This window comes from Sorghum bicolor, chromosome 4, assembly GCF_000003195.3.
Source record: "Sorghum bicolor cultivar BTx623 chromosome 4, Sorghum_bicolor_NCBIv3, whole genome shotgun sequence".
Taxonomy (NCBI): domain Eukaryota; kingdom Viridiplantae; phylum Streptophyta; class Magnoliopsida; order Poales; family Poaceae; genus Sorghum; species Sorghum bicolor.
In genome coordinates, this window is record NC_012873.2 from 25,240 (window position 1) to 46,620 (window position 21,381).

General features: G+C 42.5%; 1 protein-coding gene and 1 long non-coding RNA gene across 3 annotated transcripts; both read right to left on the reverse strand.

Moving 5' to 3' along the window:
- LOC110434973 (uridine kinase-like protein 3) lies at positions 12,576–19,056 on the reverse strand. Of its 2 annotated transcripts, XM_021460125.1 has the most exons (16): positions 18,850–19,056; positions 18,548–18,724; positions 18,371–18,462; positions 18,089–18,158; positions 17,879–17,994; positions 17,424–17,520; positions 16,812–16,891; positions 16,435–16,629; positions 16,049–16,132; positions 15,910–15,970; positions 15,102–15,162; positions 14,313–14,406; positions 14,167–14,239; positions 13,469–13,551; positions 13,036–13,226; positions 12,719–12,920 (listed from the first exon to the last, which is right to left on the reverse strand). In XM_021460125.1, the coding sequence occupies exons 2-16, from the start codon at positions 18,714–18,716 to the stop codon at positions 12,911–12,913; spliced, it is 1,476 nt and encodes a 491-aa protein (XP_021315800.1). In that variant the 5' UTR covers positions 18,717–18,724; positions 18,850–19,056; the 3' UTR covers positions 12,719–12,910. The 2 variants fall into 2 exon arrangements, with proteins under 2 accessions (XP_021315801.1, XP_021315800.1); XM_021460126.1 differs by lacking the exon at positions 18,850–19,056 and having other exon boundaries at positions 12,576–12,953; positions 18,548–18,716.
- LOC110435044 lies at positions 19,613–20,928 on the reverse strand. The gene is made up of 2 exons (XR_002452695.1): positions 20,656–20,928; positions 19,613–20,059 (listed from the first exon to the last, which is right to left on the reverse strand). It is a non-coding gene; the product is annotated as an uncharacterized LOC110435044 (long non-coding RNA).

Consider the following 21,381-nt stretch of genomic DNA (forward strand, 5'->3'; position numbering starts at 1 on the left):
TCTCTGGGCTTTACTACATCAGCATAAGGAAGTGCAATCGGCAATTGGCCGAAAGCCAGCTGGCGAGCTAATGCCGATGGATGATAGAATTCATAGGTTTGGGGAGAGGTTTTCGTGCTGCCGAAGAAGTTCACTGGTATGGCTCTGGGAGTCACGATTGCCATCATCGCTTCATTGTCCCTATCAAGAGCGTCGTCGAATGGATTGAAGGTCAGAGGGAGCATGCTGTCTGGGTCGTCGTAAGCTAGCCACGGTCGTTCATCTCTGGCCAGACCCTCATACAGCGTTTCGAAGAATCGGCCGATCTGATCCGGAGCGTTCCCTGAACCGGGTAAAACTATAACAGCTTCGCCGAAGTTCAGGGGGGCACGTGTTGCCGATTCCTCTTCGCCCAACACATGGTTCTCGGCTATATCTCTTGGGAAGTGCTGAGAGAACAAGTTGAGATCAAGGCGCTTGTGCAGGTGCAGATTGAGCCACATATTGATAAACCACCAAGGACCTCCCAAGTTGCCGATAGGTTGGCCGAGTAGGAGTTTCTGGGCTACCTGATGAAGGAGGTGATAAACAGCGCCGAGCAGATAGCGGCCGAGAGGAAATTGACCACCGCTAGCCAACCTTTCTGCTGCCGATAGGTAGACAGAAGTCGGTCCTGCCGATCGACCACAGAATACGAACTTGTCTAGCCACATGTTCAGAAAAGTGGTTTGTTCCTTTAGGGTGACAGGTCCTTTCCCGCGGTACTTCTGGATGTACCCTGACCAGCCGCCGATAGCGCGAGTCTCCACTTTGGCGCTGGGGGCGGTATCGAAAAAGTGGGTGCTATCGGCAGAAGATATGTCTAACCCAGTGAGCATGGCTACATCGGCAAGGGTAGGAGAAGCAGGGCCGTGGCCGAAAACAAAAGCGTTGAGAGTATCTGACCAGAAGTAAGATGCGGCTATCAGCAACGACTCGTTTCTGTGCATATCGGCAATGGACAGCCTGATGCATTGAGCTAATTTCCTCTCACCCCATTGAATTTCATAAGAGTTGCTGACCCTCAAGAACCAGTCTTTCCATCCTACAGTAGGGCTAGGCCAAGAACGAAAGGTGTCTTTCCATAGATCTAGAGTAAAGTTTTCAGCTCTAAAGGGAATCCTGTTGGTTTCTGCGTTGATGAGGTCGGTTGGATCTGGATCCCCTAGAGGGCCGAGACACTGAAGATGTGGTTGATCGGTAGGGATGACAATTTTGTTGGATAATTCCTGGTGTTTTGGGGAATAAAATACAAAGAAAAAGGGGAAAGAAAATATTCGGTAAGGTAAATCGCAGATGAACAGGAATGCAGGAAAAAGGTACAATGGATGAGATGAAAGTCTGACCTCGGGGACGACAAAACCGACGGCCATCTTGTCGTGAGGGTGGACGCTGGAAGACGCCGGAGTTGACGAAGAAGGATGCTTGTCGGAGATCTTGAGGGTTGAGAATGGCGCCGCCGCTGGAAAAGTGAAGTTGGATGGCAGGATGGTGTAGTGGGGAAAGAGTACCCAAGAAGGAGTTATTTATAGGGCAAGATGGACAGGGGCAAATCTGACTTATTTCTTTGCCACATCCGAGAAACCCGAGGTACTCAAGTAGATATGGTAACTGTTCGCACGATAATCCAGGGATTGTGCAGGTGATTTGACAGGAAGCGGTCATTATCTAAAGATATTTTACTGTGCACGATCTTTTGGTCGGTCCATCGGTAATGTTCTATAACGGTCGTCTTGCCGATGGGCGGATAGAGGGGAAGTGACCGTTTTTGCGGACATCCTGGGCAGAGCATCGGTAGGTCTTTGTAACGGTATTGTTGCCGATGTACGACTAATAGGGATGCCCGTTTGGGAAGTTGTGGATTTCGAGGGATCTGCGGAAGATTAGGATCAGAATTGCCCAGATTGAGGTTGTCGGTTACCAGATTAGGAGCATTAATTGCGGAAGAGACATCATTACTGCAGAGAATTTCGGAGCATTAATGATCTTATACTCCGAAACTGGGGGGCATGTGTTGACACCGTTTTTGGGCACGTGTCCAGGATGGCAAGACAGGGTGGCAGTATGATATGGGGAGCTGGTAAGAGTGGTTGCCGATGAGGGAGGAGTTGATTGTGACTAAGTCCTCAGACAATAGCATGGTACCGATGACTGAGTAAAAGGGTCTGCCGATGACTATGGCGAGAGGATTGCCGATGACGCAAAGGGAGGAGTCCGGAAGTTGCCAGTTGTCATGTGGAGGAGTTTCGGTTTGTCACGAAGGGTGGTTTTATTATTTCCTTATGTTATTCGTATCGTTTTGTGTACGGGTTCCGTGTAATTTGGAATTCGAATTCTAAACGTGTCTGGTCGTAGCTCTTTGAGCAGGGTATAAATATAAGCCCTAAGACCTTGTAATTATCATCAAGAAATCAATCAAACACACATTTTACTCATATTCCAGCGTTTACTTTTCGACGACTTCGTCACCCTTTTTTCTTTCTTATTACGAGTTCTTAGGAATTCGTCGACTTAAGCTCGGCGTATTCTCGAGTTCCGCGTGAGTACCTCTTAGCCGTGACATCCGGGCGCATCGCTGTTGTCAGGACTAAAGTATTCGAGTTATCACCTTTGCCGATAGTAGGGTCAAATCGGCTGGCACGCCTTAACGTTTGAATTGGGTATTAGCCCTTTGTGTTTGCAGATCAATTTTGCATCAACAGTAGCTTGTCGACTGGGCCAAACCCCTGAAAAATAAATATAAAGAATAGGTAGTACATGATGTATAAATAAACTTTAGATAAAAATCAGTACTGAGATAATTTTTAGATTTTTTGTTATAAAATTAGCACAAGTAGTTAATTCATCCTAGAGCTTGTACCAGCTCTGGTCTAGCCAACAATCAGCATGAGGTGCGGAACCTAGGCATGCGTAGGATTGTCAGCCACGTCAGAGAGTACTGCCGACCACCCGGAACGCAGAGGGCGGATCTCGTGCACGTGTAGGGAGGAGTCGGAGACAATACCGGCTCTGGAAAGCTCGTGTAGGAGAAAAAACTAGTCGGCTAAAAAAGTTGTTTTGAAGAAGAATAAAAAATATTATGCCAAAAATAAATAAGATATTAGAAGTGTACTTATCTTTGGATGAAAGTCTAGTTAGTGACGACAAAATTGTCCGGCCTTCGAGCTTTTCGACTTGTCATGATGGTGGTCGCTGTTGTCGTAGCGTCGTTCTTCGCGGCGATTATTATTGCGACTCGTGATCAGAGCAAGTAGGCCAAACAATTTGGTCGATGGCCCGAGCAGGTCGGTGTTGTCGATCTGCCTCCCTTTGTAGCAGGGAAGCGGGTGACGCGTTGTCGGCGTGGTCGGAGACGTTGCTGGAGTAGTCGGAGTCGTAGCCAGTGTGGTTGAAGCCGCCGCCGACGTCGATGAAGAAGTGGTTGGCGCAGATCGGATCTACACCTCCTCCGTGGTCATGGCGGTGAAGTTGTTGAAGCTGACGGTGAACGTGAAGTCGCCCGCCATGGCCGCGAAGTCGGGGATGATGGCCATCTTGTTCGTCGGGAGAGCTGTACGCACACCCCCTACCTGGCGCGCCACTGTCGACGAAAGCTGGTCGGCAGTCTACCTTGGGGTATACCCACGGTAGTAGTTTATCGGTAGACGGTGCGCAAACTACGAACTCGATGGTGACGCAAGACACGGACAAGCTTTTTATCCAGGTTCGGCCGCCGAGTTGGCGTAATACCTACGTCCTGCGTCTGGTTGTATTGATTTGTGTTGAGAGAATATGATGTATGACTTGTCCTCTAGGGGACCCCTGCCCCTCCTTATATATCCTGAAGGGACAGAGTTACAAGCAAAGTATCCTATTTGGTACAAAATCTTGTAGCCTTGCGGTGCACGCCGACCAGTCGTGCGCCGCACGTCTTCATCTTGTGGGCCGAGCCACCTCTGATGGTGCGGCCCATATAGGCCCATGAGGGTATAGGGGTTTATACCCCCACACTATGACAGGATGTGATAAGCTGTGACAGGTTGTGAGAAGGGCCCTGAAGCTATGACATACAGTAAAATGGGCACCTTTTAGCTATGACAGTGACAGGGTACCTTGGTATGGACACATGAAATATGGTTAAGTCTAGATTTTTACCTTGGTTTGGAGACATGAAATTTTGAGTTGTCATAGAAAAGAGCCCTATACCTGTGATAGGCTGCGACAGGCTATGACAGGCTGTAACAAGCTGTGATAGGCTATGACCTGCTGTGATAGGCTATGACAGGATGTGATAAGCTGTGACAGGTTGTGAGAAGGGCCCTGAAGCTATGACATACAGTAAAATGGGCACCTTTTAGCTATGACAGTGACAGGGTACCTTGGTATGGACACATGAAATATGGTTAAGTCTAGATTTTTACCTTGGTTTGGAGACATGAAATTTTGTGGTGTCATAGGAAATGGCCCTGTACCTGTGACAGGCTGTGATAGGCTATGACAGGATGTGATAGGCTATGGCAGGTTGTGAGAAGGGCCCTGTAGCTATGGCATGCTGTAAAATGGGTGCCTTAATTGTAGCTGTGACAGTGACAGGGTACCTTATATGGACACATGAAATATGGTTAAGTCTTGATTTTTACCTTGGTTTGGAGACATGAAATTTTGAGTTGCCATAGAAAAGGGCCCTATACCTGTGATAGGCTGTGACAGGCTTTGGCAAGCTGTGATAGGCTGTGACATGCTGTGATAGGTTGTGATAGGCTGTGAGAAGGGCCTTATAGCTATGACATGCTGTAAAATGGGCACCTTTTAGCTGTGCCACTGATAGAGTACCTTGGTATGGACACATGAAATATTGTTAAGTCTAGATTTTTACCTTGGTTTGGAGACATGAAATTTTGTGGTGTCATAGAAAAGGGCCCTATACCTATGACAGGCTATGATAGGCTGTGACAGGGTGTGATAGGCTATGGTAGGCTGTGAGAAGGGCCCTGTAGCTATGGCATGCTGTAAAATGGTTGCCTTGTCGCTGTGACAGTGACAGGGTACCTTGGTATGGACACGTGAAATATGGTTATGTCTAGATTTTTACCTTGGTTTGGAGACATGAAATTTTGAGGTGTTAAAGAAAAGAGCCCTATACCTGTGCTATCACAGGCTATGACAGGCTGTGATAGGATGTGACAGGCTGTGACCCAAAGTGATAGGTTGTGATAGGCTGTGACAGGCTGTGACAAGCTGTGAGAATGGCCCTGTAGCTATGACATGCTGTAAAATGGGCGCCTCGTAACTGTAACAATGATAGGGTACCTTGGTATCGACACATGAAATATGGTTAAGTCTAGATTTTTACCTTGGTTTGGAGACATGAAATTTTGAGGTGTCATAGAAAAGGGCCCTGTAGCAGTGATAGGCTGTGACAGGCTTTGACAAGCTGTGATAGGCTGTGACATGCTGTGATAGGTTGTGATAGGTTGTGACAGGTTGTGATAGGCTATGACAGGCTGTGGGAAGGGCCCTATAGCTATGACATGCTATAAAATGGGCACCTTTTAGCTGTGACAGTGACAGAGTACCTTGGTATGGACACATGAAATATGGTTAAGTCTAGATTTTTACCTTGGTTTGGAGACATGAAATTTTGTGGTGTCATAGAAAATGGCCCTGTACCTGTGACAGGCTATGATAGGCTATGACAGGTTGTGAGAAGGGCCCTGTAGCTATGGCATGCTGTAAAATGGGTGCGTTGTAGCTGTGAGAGTGACAGGGTACCTTGGTATGGACACATGAAATATGGTTACTTCTAGATTTTTACCTTCGTTTGGAGACATGAAATTTTGAGGTGTCATAGAAAAGTACCATATACTTGTGAGAGCAACTCCAGCAGTAGCCCTCAAAACAGGGCCCCTACTTTTTATTTGGGTGCTCCCCCTACTTTTGGGTGCCTAAAATTTTTGCTTCCACTCCAACAGTACCACCTAAATGAAGGCCCCCAAATCCAAACTAGTAGACAATGACATGTGGGACCCACTCGTCATTGGGTCAAACATTTTACTACCGCATGACCACAAGAAGGGGAGGCTCGACGCTCGCGATAACCATGGCTAGGGCTGCTCCCGCTCATCGAGGAGAGGCCACTCTCACCGGAAGGGATGGCGGCGAGGCCCAACGGGGGAGGTCGGAGGTGGAGGAAGAGAGCGCGGTAGTGAAAATTAGCGCCGGAGGGAGATGGGCGAAGCTACGTTTGTTCGGTGTGAGGAGGTAATTGCCACACCACGTAGGATGGGGGCTGGGCTGTTGGGCCAACAGGAATGGGGTCTGCAGAGAAGATTTGGGTGCCCACCCCAAATTGGGGGCTTTGGTAGGGGCCCTGCTGGAGTTTTGAGGTGTCATAGAAAAGGGCCCTATACATGAGATAGGTTGTGACAGGCTATGATAGGCTGTGACATGCTGTGATAGGTTGTGATAGGCTGTGACAGGCTATGATAGGCTGTGACAGGGTATCATAGGGTGTGACAGGCTGTGAGAAGGGCCCTATAGCTATGACATGCTATAAAATGGGCACCTTTTAGCTGTGACAGTGATAGGGTACCTTGGTATGGACACATGAAATATGGTTAAGTCTAGATTTTTACCTTAGGTTGGAGACATGAAATTTTGTGATGTCATAGAAAAGGGCTCTATACCTGTGACAGACTGTGACACGTTGTGGTAGGCAATGGCAGGCTAGTGAGAAGGGCCCTATAGCTATGGCATGCTGTAAAATGGGCGCCTTGTAGCTGTGACAGTGACAAGGTACCTTGGTATGGACACATGAAATATGGTTAAGTTTAGATTTTTACCTTGCTTTGGAGACATGAAATTTTGAAGTGTCATAGAAAAGGGCCCTATACCTGTGATAGGTTGTGACAGGCTGTGATAGGCTGTGGCAAGCTGTGATAGGCTGTGACCTAAAGTGATAGGTTGTGATAGCTGTTACAAGGGTCCGATAGCTATGACAGGCTGTGACAAGGGTCATATACCTATGACAAGTTGTGACAAGGATTCTTGGAATTGACACATAAAATATGTTTAAGTCTAGATTTTTACCATGGTTTGGAGTCATGAAATTTCGAGGTGTCATAGACAAAGCCCTATAGGTGTGACATGCTGTGACAAGGGTCCAATAGCTGTGATAGGCTGTGACAAGGGTCCTATACCTATGATAGGCTGTGACAAGGATTCTTGTATGGACACATGAAATATGGTTAACTCTAGATTTTTACCATGGTTTGGAGCCATGAAATTTCAATGTGTCACAGACAAGGCCCTATAGGTGTGACAAGCTGTGACAAGGGTCCTATACCTATGACAGGCTGTGACAAGGATTCTTGGTATGGACACATGAAATATGGTTAAGTCTAGATTTTTACCATGGTTTGGAGTCATGAAATTTCGAGGTGTCACAGACAAGGCCCTATAGGTGTGACAAGCTATGACAAGGGTCCGATACCTGTGACAGGCTGTGACAAGGGTCCTATACTTATGACACATTGTGACAAGGATTCTTGGTATTGACACATGAAATATGGTTAAGTCTAGATTTTTACCATGGTTTGGAGTCATGAAATTTCGACGTGTCACAGACAAGGCCCTATAGGTGAGATAAGTTGTGACAAGGGTCTGATAGCTGTGACAGGCTGTGACAAGGGTCCTATACCTATGACACACTATGACAAGAATTCTTGGTATAAACACATGAAATATGGCATGCTGTAAAATGGGTGCGTTGTAGCTGTGACAGTGACAGGGTACCTTGGTATGGACACATGAAATATGGTTACTTCTAGATTTTTACCTTCGTTTGGAGACATGAAATTTTGAGGTGTCATAGAAAAGTACCATATACTTGTGAGAGCAACTCCAGCAGTAGCCCTCAAAACAGGGCCCCTACTTTTTATTTGGGTGCTCCCCCTACTTTTGGGTGCCTAAAATTTTTGCTTCCACTCCAACAGTACCACCTAAATGAAGGCCCCCAAATCCAAACTAGTAGACAATGACATGTGGGACCCACTCGTCATTGGGTCAAACATTTTACTACCGCATGACCACAAGAAGGGGAGGCTCGACGCTCGCGATAACCATGGCTAGGGCTGCTCCCGCTCATCGAGGAGAGGCCACTCTCACCGGAAGGGATGGCGGCGAGGCCCAACGGGGGAGGTCGGAGGTGGAGGAAGAGAGCGCGGTAGTGAAAATTAGCGCCGGAGGGAGATGGGCGAAGCTACGTTTGTTCGGTGTGAGGAGGTAATTGCCACACCACGCAGGATGGGGGCTGGGCTGTTGGGCCAACAGGAATGGGGTCTGCAGAGAAGATTTGGGTGCCCACCCCAAATTGGGGGCTTTGGTAGGGGCCCTGCTGGAGTGCTGTTTTTTGCCTGGGCACCCATATTTAGCTATAGGGGCTCAAGTAGGGGCCCTGCTGGAGTTGCTCTGATAGGCTGTGACAGGCTTTGACAAGCTGTGATAGGCTGTGACAGGCTATGATAGGCTATGACCTGCTGTGATAGGCTGTGACAGGCTGTGATAGGCTGTGACAGGCTGTGATAGGCTGTGACAGGTTGTGTGAAGGGCCTTGTAGCAATGACATGCTGTAAAATGGGCACCTTTTAGCTGTGATAGAGATATGGTACCTTAGTATGGACACATGAAATATGGTTAAGTCTAGATTTTTACCTTGGTTTGGAGACATGAAATTTTGAGGTTTTATAGAAAAGTGCTCTATACCTGTGATAGGCTGTGACAGGCTATGATAGGCTTTGACAAGCTGTGATAGGCTGTGACATGCTGTGATAGGTTGTGATAGGCTATGACAGGCTGTGAGAAGGGCCCTATAGCTATGACATGCAGTAAAATGGGCACATTTTAGCTGTGACAGTGAGAGAGTACCTTGGTATGGACACATGAAATATGGTTAAGTCAAGATTTTTACCATGGTTTGGAAACATGAAATTTTGTGGTGTCATAGAAAAGGGCCCTATATCTATGACAGGCTGTAATAGGCTATGACAGGATGTGATAGACTATGGCAGGTTGTGAGAAGGGCCCTGTAGCTATGGCATGCTGTAAAATGGGTGCCTTGTAGCTGTGACATTGATAGGGTACCTTGGTATGGACACATGGCACCTTGTAGCTGCGACAGTGATAGGGTACCTTGGTATGGACATATGAAATATGGTTAAGTCTCGATTTTTACCTTGGTTTGGAGACATGAAATTTTGAGGTGTCATAGAAAAGGGCCCTATACATGAGATAGGTTGTGACAGGCTATGATAGGCTGTGACATGCTGTGATAGGTTGTGATAGGCTGTGACAGGCTATGATAGGCTGTGACAGGGTATCATAGGGTGTGACAGGCTGTGAGAAGGGCCCTATAGCTATGACATGCTATAAAATGGGCACCTTTTAGCTGTGACAGTGATAGGGTACCTTGGTATGGACACATGAAATATGGTTAAGTCTAGATTTTTACCTTAGGTTGGAGACATGAAATTTTGTGATGTCATAGAAAAGGGCTCTATACCTGTGACAGACTGTGACACGTTGTGGTAGGCAATGGCAGGCTAGTGAGAAGGGCCCTATAGCTATGGCATGCTGTAAAATGGGCGCCTTGTAGCTGTGACAGTGACAAGGTACCTTGGTATGGACACATGAAATATGGTTAAGTTTAGATTTTTACCTTGCTTTGGAGACATGAAATTTTGAAGTGTCATAGAAAAGGGCCCTATACCTGTGATAGGTTGTGACAGACTGTGATAGGCTGTGGCAAGCTGTGATAGGCTGTGACCTAAAGTGATAGGTTGTGATAGCTGTTACAAGGGTCCGATAGCTATGACAGGCTGTGACAAGGGTCATATACCTATGACAAGCTGTGACAAGGATTCTTGGAATTGACACATAAAATATGTTTAAGTCTAGATTTTTACCATGGTTTGGAGTCATGAAATTTCGAGGTGTCATAGACAAAGCCCTATAGGTGTGACATGCTGTGACAAGGGTCCAATAGCTGTGATAGGCTGTGACAAGGGTCCTATACCTATGATAGGCTGTGACAAGGATTCTTGTATGGACACATGAAATATGGTTAACTCTAGATTTTTACCATGGTTTGGAGCCATGAAATTTCAATGTGTCACAGACAAGGCCCTATAGGTGTGACAAGCTGTGACAAGGGTCCTATACCTATGACAGGCTGTGACAAGGATTCTTGGTATGGACACATGAAATATGGTTAAGTCTAGATTTTTACCATGGTTTGGAGTCATGAAATTTCGAGGTGTCACAGACAAGGCCCTATAGGTGTGACAAGCTATGACAAGGGTCCGATACCTGTGACAGGCTGTGACAAGGGTCCTATACTTATGACACATTGTGACAAGGATTCTTGGTATTGACACATGAAATATGGTTAAGTCTAGATTTTTACCATGGTTTGGAGTCATGAAATTTCGACGTGTCACAGACAAGGCCCTATAGGTGAGATAAGTTGTGACAAGGGTCTGATAGCTGTGACAGGCTGTGACAAGGGTCCTATACCTATGACACACTATGACAAGAATTCTTGGTATAAACACATGAAATATGGTAAAGTCTAGATTTTTACCATGGTTTGGAGTCATGAAATTTCGAGGGGTCACAGACAAGGCCCTATGGGTGTGACAAGCTGTGACAAGGGTCCGATAGCTGTGACAGGCTGTGACAAGGGTCCTATACCTATGACAGGCTATGACAAGGATTCTTGGTATGGAAACATGAAATATGGTTAAGTCTAGATTTTTACCATGGTTTGGAGTCATGAAATTTCGAGGGGTCATAGACAAGGCCCTATAGGTGTGACAAGCTGTGACAAGGGTTCGATAGCTGTGACAGGCTGTGACAAGGGTCCTATACCTATGACAGGTTGTGACAAGGATTCTTGGTATGGACACATGAAATATGGTTAAGTCTAGATTTTTACCATGGTTTGGAGTCATAAAATTTCGAGGTGTCACAGACAATGCCCTATAGGTGTGACAAGCTGTGACAAGGGTCCGATAGCTGTGACAGGCTGTGACAAAGGTCATATACCTATGACAGGCTATGACAAGGATTCTTGGTATGGAAACATGAAATATGGTTAAGTCTAGATTTTTACCATGGTTTGGAGTCATGAAATTTCGAGGTGTCACAGACAAGGCCCTATAGGTGTGACAAGCTGTGACAAGGGTACGATAGCTGTGACAGGCTGTGACAAGGGTCCACCCTATCATAGCTCGAGAGAGCGTATCATAGCGGAAAGAGTTTAGGACTCCGAACCATGGTAAAATTCTGGACTTATCCATACATTTATGTGTTCAAACCATAATAAAATTTTATGTGTTCAAAGTGTGGTAATATTTTTTTTTAAAATATTGTTTATAGCTAGAGGGACCCTATCACACCTCAAGAGACCCTATCACAGCTCAATAGAGCCTATCATAGGTGAAAAAGTTTAGGACTCCAAACCAGTCTCACAAACAAAAACGATGAATTGTTGCTTATTTTTCCTTTGTCTGTGTGAAGTCAATAACATCATATGTGTTTTTTTATTTCAAATAAATTAGTTTGAATTATGTGTTTTAATGTTAATTATTGTCATGAAATGTTTTATCCAAACACTCAACTAGTTAAATAATAGTATTTGCGCACATCCTGTATACATGCAGATGCTACGGCTAGTTCTCATAGATCCTGTATACATGCAAGCGATCCACGTACTCATGCTTCGAACCCGTTTGCTCCAGGGTCCAGGCCCCGACATCACCCATCAGGTACGGCGGCCAGGCCTCGACATCACCCATTAGGTACGGCCGCAGGATGGCTAAACCCTCCTGTGACATATTATGAAAATTATTTCCCAGCGAGTAGGTACTCTTATATGTATATTTTTCTATATTTAGAACATATATGATTCGAGTACATCTCTATATTTAGGACTTATATAACCCGACAAAGGATATATATAAACATAGTATATGCATACTAAACCATTTAGGATAGTATATATGTTAAGTATACAGAGTATATGATTATAATTAATTTATATAGTATTGCAGTGGTATTTTAGTAATATATTATTTTTAAAAAAAATCAAAAACTAAAATTTGAAGCATCTTAAATTACTCATACTGACTAATAAAAATACACACACGCACGAACGCATAAATAGAGGTGGGTACAATAGCAGTAGCTACTCTGACAATTCAACTAAAGGCCAGGAGAGGACCGACCGACGAACTAGGCCTTGTTTTCACCCCGAAATCTTTCCTTTCCTGTCACATCGAATCTTGTGACACACGTATGAAGCATTAAATATAGACGAAAATAAAAACTAATCACAGTTTAACTGTAAATCGCGAGACAAATCTTTTGACTCTAGTTAATTTATAATTGGACAATATTTACCACAAACGAAAGTGCTACAGTAGCGAAATCCAATTTTTTTCACATCTAAACAAGGCCCTACTTTGGTTTGCCTTTGAAGACCGAAAATTGCCTGGTCCCAAGGCCAAAACATGCACTTATACGTGAATGATAGAATCCTTCGCAGTGCAAGTTCCGATCCAAAACATTTTTTTCCTAATTTATTACATCGAAGAAAAACCAGTCGTTCTAGAAGCTGCTGAACAGGACACGGTGTAGTCCCAAAATGGCTGAACAAGACACCTTTCAAAACAGACAAAAATGGAATGGATCCACTTATATCAAGAGGTGTTCTGTCTGTATGTTCCATGGTACAGTGAGTGTCTGGTAAAGAAAACATCATTATATGTGCATTCTAGTGTTTGAAATGCAGATATAAGTTTCTCAAAAATTGGAGAATATGCCGCAGCTTCATGCATGTTGTCTTGACAAACTCTCACAAGAGCCTGCGCAGTTTCAACCAGAGTACCCATCAACCCCTTGCAGGGCAAGTGTGACAGTTAAGCAGCAAAAAAATGAATGGAATAAGCTATGCTAGTAGCAAAGTAAATAGAAACCCACCTGACACGATTTTTATCGTCACAGAAGAATGGCGTCAATGACTGATAATCATCTGTTCCAAAGTATCTGTCTCCAAATTCGCCCATCCCAGGTACGACACGGAAATCATCATTTAGACCAAACTCAATCTCCGAAGTAACGATCTTCACTCTAGGGAATCTCTTGCTCACCACATGCACTCCTTGGGGCGCCTGTAAGAGAGCAAAAAGATACCACTGATGATTAGATTTCCAGCCACTATAGTCGTTACCTAGAGATTATCATTAACTAGTAGATGAAGTTACAAAATTGCTTCTGTGATATTAGTTACAATGGACAGTTTCGATGAAAAAGCTAGAAGACAACCAAGCTAAAAGATATATTCCAGTAAACCATGGTACTGCAATAGGTAATAGCAAAACCAAGAAAATGCCCAGCACTTCATAAGACTTACTGAAATAAGATTAAGAAATATAATATTTGCTTCCTGTACACCCTTCTTCAATAAAAGGGAGATGGCTTGAACTGCTGAATTTCCTGATCAGGATAAAGTGGAGATTAAGTTAGATAACAAGAAATACAAAATAGTAAAGCATGTTCCCTCTGAATGAGGCAAACCATACTTAACCTATAACAAAATTACAGAGAACACACATAATTTAGATAAATGTGTTTTTATTAATGATGCTAAAATACCCAGACTTTCACAAATCTATGTTGGGGTCTTAAAAGTATTCAAATTTATTCAGCTCAATATATGGAAAACGTATAATGGATGACATTTTCTGATTTACACTGAAAACCATCCCGTCGATAGATGAAGTGGCATAAAACCTATGATTTGCTAATCAATACAAAGTTTACCTTAATAAAACAAGAAACTTCGAGTGCACTGCTATTTTGCTTATGTAATCAGACAAGATGGTACTCATTGTTAGAGTAAATAGGAATAATACCACATTGTGTACCCACGTGAAGTGTTAGTCCTATGTACCCTATATAATCAGCCCATGAGACCCAATGCAATATATCCCATATACACCAATTATATTCTCCTTCACTCATGCCCATGGAAGAGTGATTTGAAATTTTTATGAGATTTAATTGACATAAGAAGTGGTGCCGTCCAGAGAATAGGAATAAAAAACGAACCTGTTCCCAATATGGGGTCCAACAGCAGAACATGCCTATTTGCAATATCTTTTGGTAAATTTTGATAGATGAGCTGCAAAGAAATTTAGATCTTAGTATTAGTATTTGACTCACCCTAACACATGGCAAAAGTTTATAAACCATACCTGTTGTCCATTGTCTCCTTCCCGATGAATAAGAATCTTCCCAATCTTTATACCTTTACAGCATGCCCGTAGTGCATTCTCCATGCTTTCGCCACTGGAAAGCAGTTGTAGCAAATCATTTGCAGAGTACACTTTTAGTTAAGGATATACGGTGGGTGTTTTATAATCATATAGATGTTCTAGTGATGAATTGAATTCTAGTGCATGAGTGGCTCAATAGCGCATGTTATAGATAAAATAGCCATACTGTATACTACCTCCATATCCATAAAGAAAGTCATTTCGGAAAAGGTTTGAGTCAAACATTGGGAATATAAATCATGAATAACTTTTAAGTTGTTAAGTTTGAAAATGTGAAAATTATATGAATAGATTTGTCTTGAAAAATACTTTCGTAAAAATATACATATACCATTTTTCGATAAATATTTTTATAGAAACAAGGAGTCAAAGTTCGGCTTTGGAGACCGTGTCGTTGTCCTAAACGGCTTTCTTTATGGGTATGGAGGGAGTATGTAGGAGCAATGAACAATATCATGTAGCAAAGATAAATGAGACTGGTAATGAAGTTCTCAATATGGCCAAGTGTAGAGCATTTGTGAAGTGCCAATGCAGCAAAAAATTAATTCATAGGCAGCCTAGGGCATAGTATCAACATAATGATATCACTGTTACAGTTAATACTATACAAAGCCCATTTTTTCCTCCTCTTGTGAGTGCCTAAATCATTAACTCGGTTAGAACCTAAACAAGCATACAAAGGAAATGTCGTTTAGGAAAAGTTGGTACCTCCTGATCACTGAGATACCACACAACCTTTTGGAGAACTCCACACCAGTGTAAACAGATCCTGCATACATAATAAAGTGTGCCAGGGAAACATAAAGTACTGAGTACTGACCACAGAGAATACAAACACATGTAATTCCACCAAATACTAGAGAGTAAAATTATGGACTGTGGAGGGACATAAACCAATGTCCCACTAGCAATAACACCTTTTTCTATTTGTACCAACCATGCTAAAGTTTTCCTATGAGTATAAACCAGAGATTTCTGAGTAAGCAAGCAAGAGTAAACAAGTGAGTGCGAGACAAATCATTGTAGCAACTAGCAAGTCTAATTCACACTACAGCACAGAATTTGCCTGATCATACTGCATGACAGTCAAGGAAAAACTATCCTGGTATTCTGGCCACGCCACTAGCAAGTCTAATTCACACTTTAGCACAGAATTTGCTGAAGCGTGAATTAAAATTAGGCCAATTGCCATGCTGAACAATTAGGTCAATTGATTGACCTAATTGTTCAGTCAAGGAAAAACTATGCTGGTATTCTGGCCATACCAACCTCGTTATCTGGACCAGTCAAAATATTGTTCAAGCTTTTTTATCTAACTTTGAATATTAAGTTAGATATCCTAAGCAAATGGTTATTGTTTTTTGCTCATGTGCAAGCTAATGAATTAGCTAACAAGGATGAATACCAAATACAAGTAGGATGATAGAGCATGCTGTTGTCAGGATTCATTTGAAGAGAAAACTTATATGCACGAAAAAAACAGGGAACTATACAACAGAGAAGAGAACCTGCTTACCAGTCGGAGTGATGACCTGCTTTTCCTGGAAAGGAAGATGACCAAGACCATGTTCGACAACCTATTTTCCACATGGAGTTTTAAGATACCATGCAAACCCACATAAAAGATAACTCATCAAATACATTTATATACTGACCAATCGAATCAACCGATCAGCATAAAATATGAAATCATGTGTTGCTGTGGCAGCATCCCTTATTATTGTGTGCATGCCTCGTATCTGAAACAAAACAGCATGAACAATGAAATATGAAACAAAACAGCATGAACAATGAAATAGTTATACAAAACAATAAATAACAATTACAGAATTGCATATTACTGCCTCCGTTCCAAAATCCAAATTGTAGTCATTTTGGCTTTTCTAGGTACATAGTACTTGTTAATGTACCTAGATATATGCTGTGACTAGAAAACCCAAAACAGCTTACAATTTGGAATGGAGGGAGTATATACAAACTACAGGGACATCAAACAGCAAGCAGATTTATAAAAATAAAAATGGATGTTTACATTAGGTACCTGATAAGTAGTCTGAATTACATACAAATTGGGGTGTATTTTACAAAGATCATGTTGTCCAAGTTTAGTCCGAATATGCTGAACAATTAGGTCAATTGCCACATCATTGTCTCCACCTCGTGGGATGATAATATCAGCATACTTCTTTGTTGGGAGGATGAAGTCTTCAAAAGCAGGCTTAACAAATTTTGAGTACTGTGGAAAAGGGTTTTATTAGCCAAAAACGATAAGAATAAGTAGATAACAGATAGCTTAATGTAAACTATGCAACAAGACAAGAATATTATATTAGATAAAAGAAACTATACAATCAAGATCCACTAAATGTTGTTAGATTTGATGCACAACAAAAAATGCAATAGAGGAAGCTTTGTAACCTGATCTAACACAGCTTTGATATCTCTACCCTTGTCAATGGTATCACGACGGATCCTCCTTGTTAACCGTACGTCAGCATCTGAGAAATCAATAAGTGAGTGTTATAACAAGAAATACTTCACTACCATGACACTGATTACTGATTTTTGAAAGCCTATAGGCTACTCTGACAGAGTACTATGTTTGACATATTGTGCAGAAGCAAAAAGCTATTATAATAAATCAGTAGATCTGGATTCATAATATATCTTTGATGATATCTTCAACAAATAAGTAACCTGATCTAACACAACATATGCAGTTTGTGCATTAAAAAATCTGAGAATTCTAGACAAAAGAAAAATCTTTAATGCTATGTCAGTAAGATTATAGTGCATCACATTAACATGAATGATCACCAAAACATAAGTATCCATACAAATGAACTTATACATGAAATGATTCATAGAATTAAGTTTATTTTTGGATAAATAGAGGGCAGGAAATTATTAACAATTATACATTTCAAGTTCAGAAAATAGTCAGGAATCAATGCATCAGGAACTTCTGGAATATCGACAGGCAAGAGAGACAGAAGAAAGCATCATCAACTTATAAGCAAATAATGCTACCTGTATCAACGAAGATCTTCATGTTCATCAAATCCCTGAGGCGCGAGTCATGAAAAACTAGAATTCCTTCCAAAATAATAACATCCGATGGATTAACCTGGCGACAGTTTTAAATTAGGGTTGCTTGTAGAAATCAAGTATTACTTAGATGAATAAATAACATAAACAAATCATCAGAAAACAAACTTTTCCCTTTTTGAAGAAAAGGTACAATATGAAATCAATGTGAAGAAATAAGCTGTTGCTCAAGTAGCAAATAGTGTGTCGGGTACTTACCATAAATTATAGTTTTTTGCAAAAAGATAAAAAAAAATCTGGAGCAGATTACCATGTGCAGATATTGCTTATAAAAATGTAATGTTTTATTTGGAGTCTCATAAAGCCCAGGACTAAGGAACGATCAATTGACCATGCAGGATGATTATTATGAATTGCACTAAACTTAAAATATTTACCTTCCTTGCATTTGGGACACTCTTGTATGTCTTGAAGTTGTAATTAGGGATGTCGACAGCTTTGCCACGTTTCAAGTTTTGCATACAAGAGAGAAGTAGCTCTGTATGAAATGCATCTGAAATAGGAAACGATACAGAAGCATATTCAGTGCAGAACTCTTGGGACTTGTAGGACAGTATATATAATTCTTGTGGAAGGGTGAATTGGACCTGGGTGATCAAAGTTATAATCATGGACATGGACTAATTCTTCATCCGTCAATCCATAATAAAAGGACTCCTGCAAATATTGTAATCTCATTGCTTGTAGTTATAAGAGACTGGAAACAGTGTGATATGGCAATGTGATAATCTAGCATGAAGAGGGCATAGTTTGGTACCTACCAATGTAGTACCGTGTTATTTGGTCAGTGATGTTGAACAACAGGTATGTGGGTATAAGAATGCACATACATATGCTGCCAGATGAGACCAAAGCAGTAATGCACAAACCTGCGTAACAACCACAACACGCTGGTCACGGAGCTGATCAATGATCATCTTGCACACGGTACTTTTGCCTGACGATGCACCCCCAGCAACACCTGCACCCAAAACCGCATTAGGGCATGCCACATTCAGGGCCAACAAAGTCCATGGCATCAATCAATCTCAAGTATATATACTGACCAATAACAAAGGGCTCCTGGTGGCCATTCTCCAGGCCAGACGTCGTTGGTTGTTCCTCGTACGAGGCGGCGGAAACCTGGGTGTTGAGGCCGTCCAGACGGAGTGCGGAGTAATGGACTCCGGCGGCGGCGGCGGCATCGAGCACCTCGTCTACCGATTTCGAGCCCATATATGCGCCTACCAGGGGAGTGTGAGCGTCAAACAAATCGGAAATAGAGTGTAGGCACTGAAGAAAGATTTGATCTTGGAGGGATCGCAATAGCAGACGCAGAGCAAATCAGGCAAGCAAGGATCTTTCTTACCGGAGAAAACGGAGGAGGGAGAGAGAGAGGGATCTCCGGCCCGCACCGACGCCGCCTGGGAGGAGCGGAGAGGAGGGAGAGGGGTGTGGTGTGGCGCGGCGGAGGTATGGGGTGGATCTGGATCGAGGGAGGGGGAGAGGGGGAGGAAAGGGGGGAAGGAGGGTGGAGAGGCGTGCTCGGCGCGGCGGGCGGTGCCAGCAGGAGACACACAGGAGGGGAGCCTATACCGTGCAGAAGAATATATAATGTGCGTGCTAACGTTACGGTTTAATCTTAGAGATGTTTTTAAAAACAACCAATATTCTTTCATAGTTTAACTTTTACACATAATTGTATCTGAGCATGTATACATTTCGAGAACACTTCTGCATATAATAAGGCATAGTAAAGTTATTTCTGGTATGAACCATGTAAGTTACATTTTGCCTAACTCCTTAATCATGTATTGGAGATCTTTAGGGAGGCTGTTGAAACATTCGTTTGCTCGGCTTGTTAAAATGTCGGCCAAGAATTCAATCCTTAGTGAACTTGATAGTTGTGCATGATAGATAATTATAGTTTATTAATTCACTGTCATGTAGTGTATGGAATATAGGTAGAGAATATATGTATGCTTACCGTGTTGATTGGTGGCATTGTTTTGTCGTCCCACAACTTCATGAAATGGTATACAAGAAAGCCTCGCAAATTTCTAGAGAAGAACATTTGTTTATTTATTATACATAAATCAAATAACTATTTTTGTAATAACAAAGATGAAACATAATATAAGCGATTGCCAGTATTTAAATTCCAGAAGCTTTGTTACACATCTAGGGTATTCTCGCTTCCAATAATAAATATTATCATTCCACTTATAATTTATCTTTCCTATGGTGAGTTTGAACCTTTTAGCAATAATATTGCGGAATGTAGGTATATATGTCATGCTTTGATCATAACCCCTCGAACATACAACATCGGGAAGTGGATTCATAATCGTGGATCTCGTCCAAACCGAGTTATTTCTTGATGAAGTTGCAAATTTGAGGTCCATAATCGTGGATCTCGTCCAAACTGAGGTCAGCGCTACTGCTTTGGGACATGGCCTTCTTTCTTTCTCGGTACTGTTGGTACTCATATTGTTTCCTCCTGACCTCCTCCATTTGTCCAACCGCTCGACGAATCCATTGCTAGTGGTTCCTTTCTTCCCTCGTCCGCCGGGCCTCATCTATATATTGCGCCATTTGAACATGTATACGAAATCAATAAGACACTTGTAAGCGTTATATATTATTTAAACAGTGCGAAATCATACATGCGATGTTGGTGATATCACTTAGTGCATCATGTGTATGTTTCGGCGTAGACATGGAGTCATTGTATCAAATAAAGGCTGCTGATAATTTTTTATTTTCAGTGTGCAAGAAGACAATCGTAAGTAGTTGATAATTTTTTATTTTCAGTGTGCAAGAAGTCGCGTCTGGTGCCACTCGCCAGCTGCTAATGCTAATTATTGATCCATTGAATAAACTGACAAACTGAAATAAAAACAATTCACTCTAATGAAATAAATAAAAGTATGTATATACACAAGTAACAAGCTTATTTAGAATTTAGAATAAAATAAGAATATCAACCTAAACCTGCAAGTGCAAAGTAGAACAGTAGATACACAAGTAACGAGTTTATTTAAATTAAAATAAGAAGATGAATCTAAGAAGATGAATCTAATCTGCGACTGCAAGTACATATATACACAAGTAACAAGCAAAGAAGATCAATCTAACCTACAAGGCTACAACTACAAGTACGTATGAATCTAACCTGCAAGGCTGCAGGCTGCAACTGCGTTGATGCCCCTTCACGGATTGACGACGAAGGATCCGGTCATTGCCTTCTTGGCCTGCGCTGATGTCGTGTACGACATGAGGACGGAGAGCAACCGAGTTTTTTCTTTTCTTCGATTTGATTATTCTGATCCGCAAGAAGAAGCCTGCGCTGATGCCGCGTGCGAGGCGAGGACGGAGAGCAGCCGAACTGCGGCGCTGATCCGCAAGAAGGGGAGGGCTTGGGAGGGGGTGGGCGCAGGTGTGAGGGGGTGTGAAGCCTCACATCAAACTTCGTCTTTCGTCCTTTAGATCTGACATAGTTCTTTCGTGAGCCCTTGATTTTGATAGAGAGAAATTTCTGTGTGTAATCTTAGGAGTACACAATGATTAGACTACTCAGTGGGGGCGTTTTTGTTGGTGGATCTAAAATAATTTAAAGTGGTCAATTATAGTATAGATGAGCAAAGCATTAAATAATATATAAAAATAAAAATTAATAATTATGGAGACCAAACAAAGTAGTTGTACCAAGGATATTGGTGATGTCGCTTAGTGCTTCGCGTGTATCTTGTGGCATAGACATTACAACGTCTCAGAGCGTGTTGTCGTAGGCGAGGATGCCGCCGCCGCGGATCAGCCGCACAGCAGCTCGTGATATCCTGATGTTTGCCGTAACAGTTGTGGATCACCCGTCAACCGCCGCAGATTAGCCGTAGTTTTC

What these genes read in the sequence shown, in the direction of transcription:
- LOC110434973 (XM_021460125.1), bottom strand. Translation starts at nt 18,716, where the DNA reads ATGGGCTCGAAATCGGTAGACGAGGTGCTCGATGCCGCCGCCGCCGCC. An exon ending in TAATTCAGACTACTTATCAG is followed by an intron (nt 16,133 to 16,434) that starts GTACCTAATGTA and finishes GTTTTGTTTCAG; the next exon opens with ATACGAGGCATGCACACAAT. An exon ending in GGTATCTCAGTGATCAGGAG is followed by an intron (nt 14,407 to 15,101) that starts GTACCAACTTTT and finishes ACTGCTTTCCAG; the next exon opens with TGGCGAAAGCATGGAGAATG.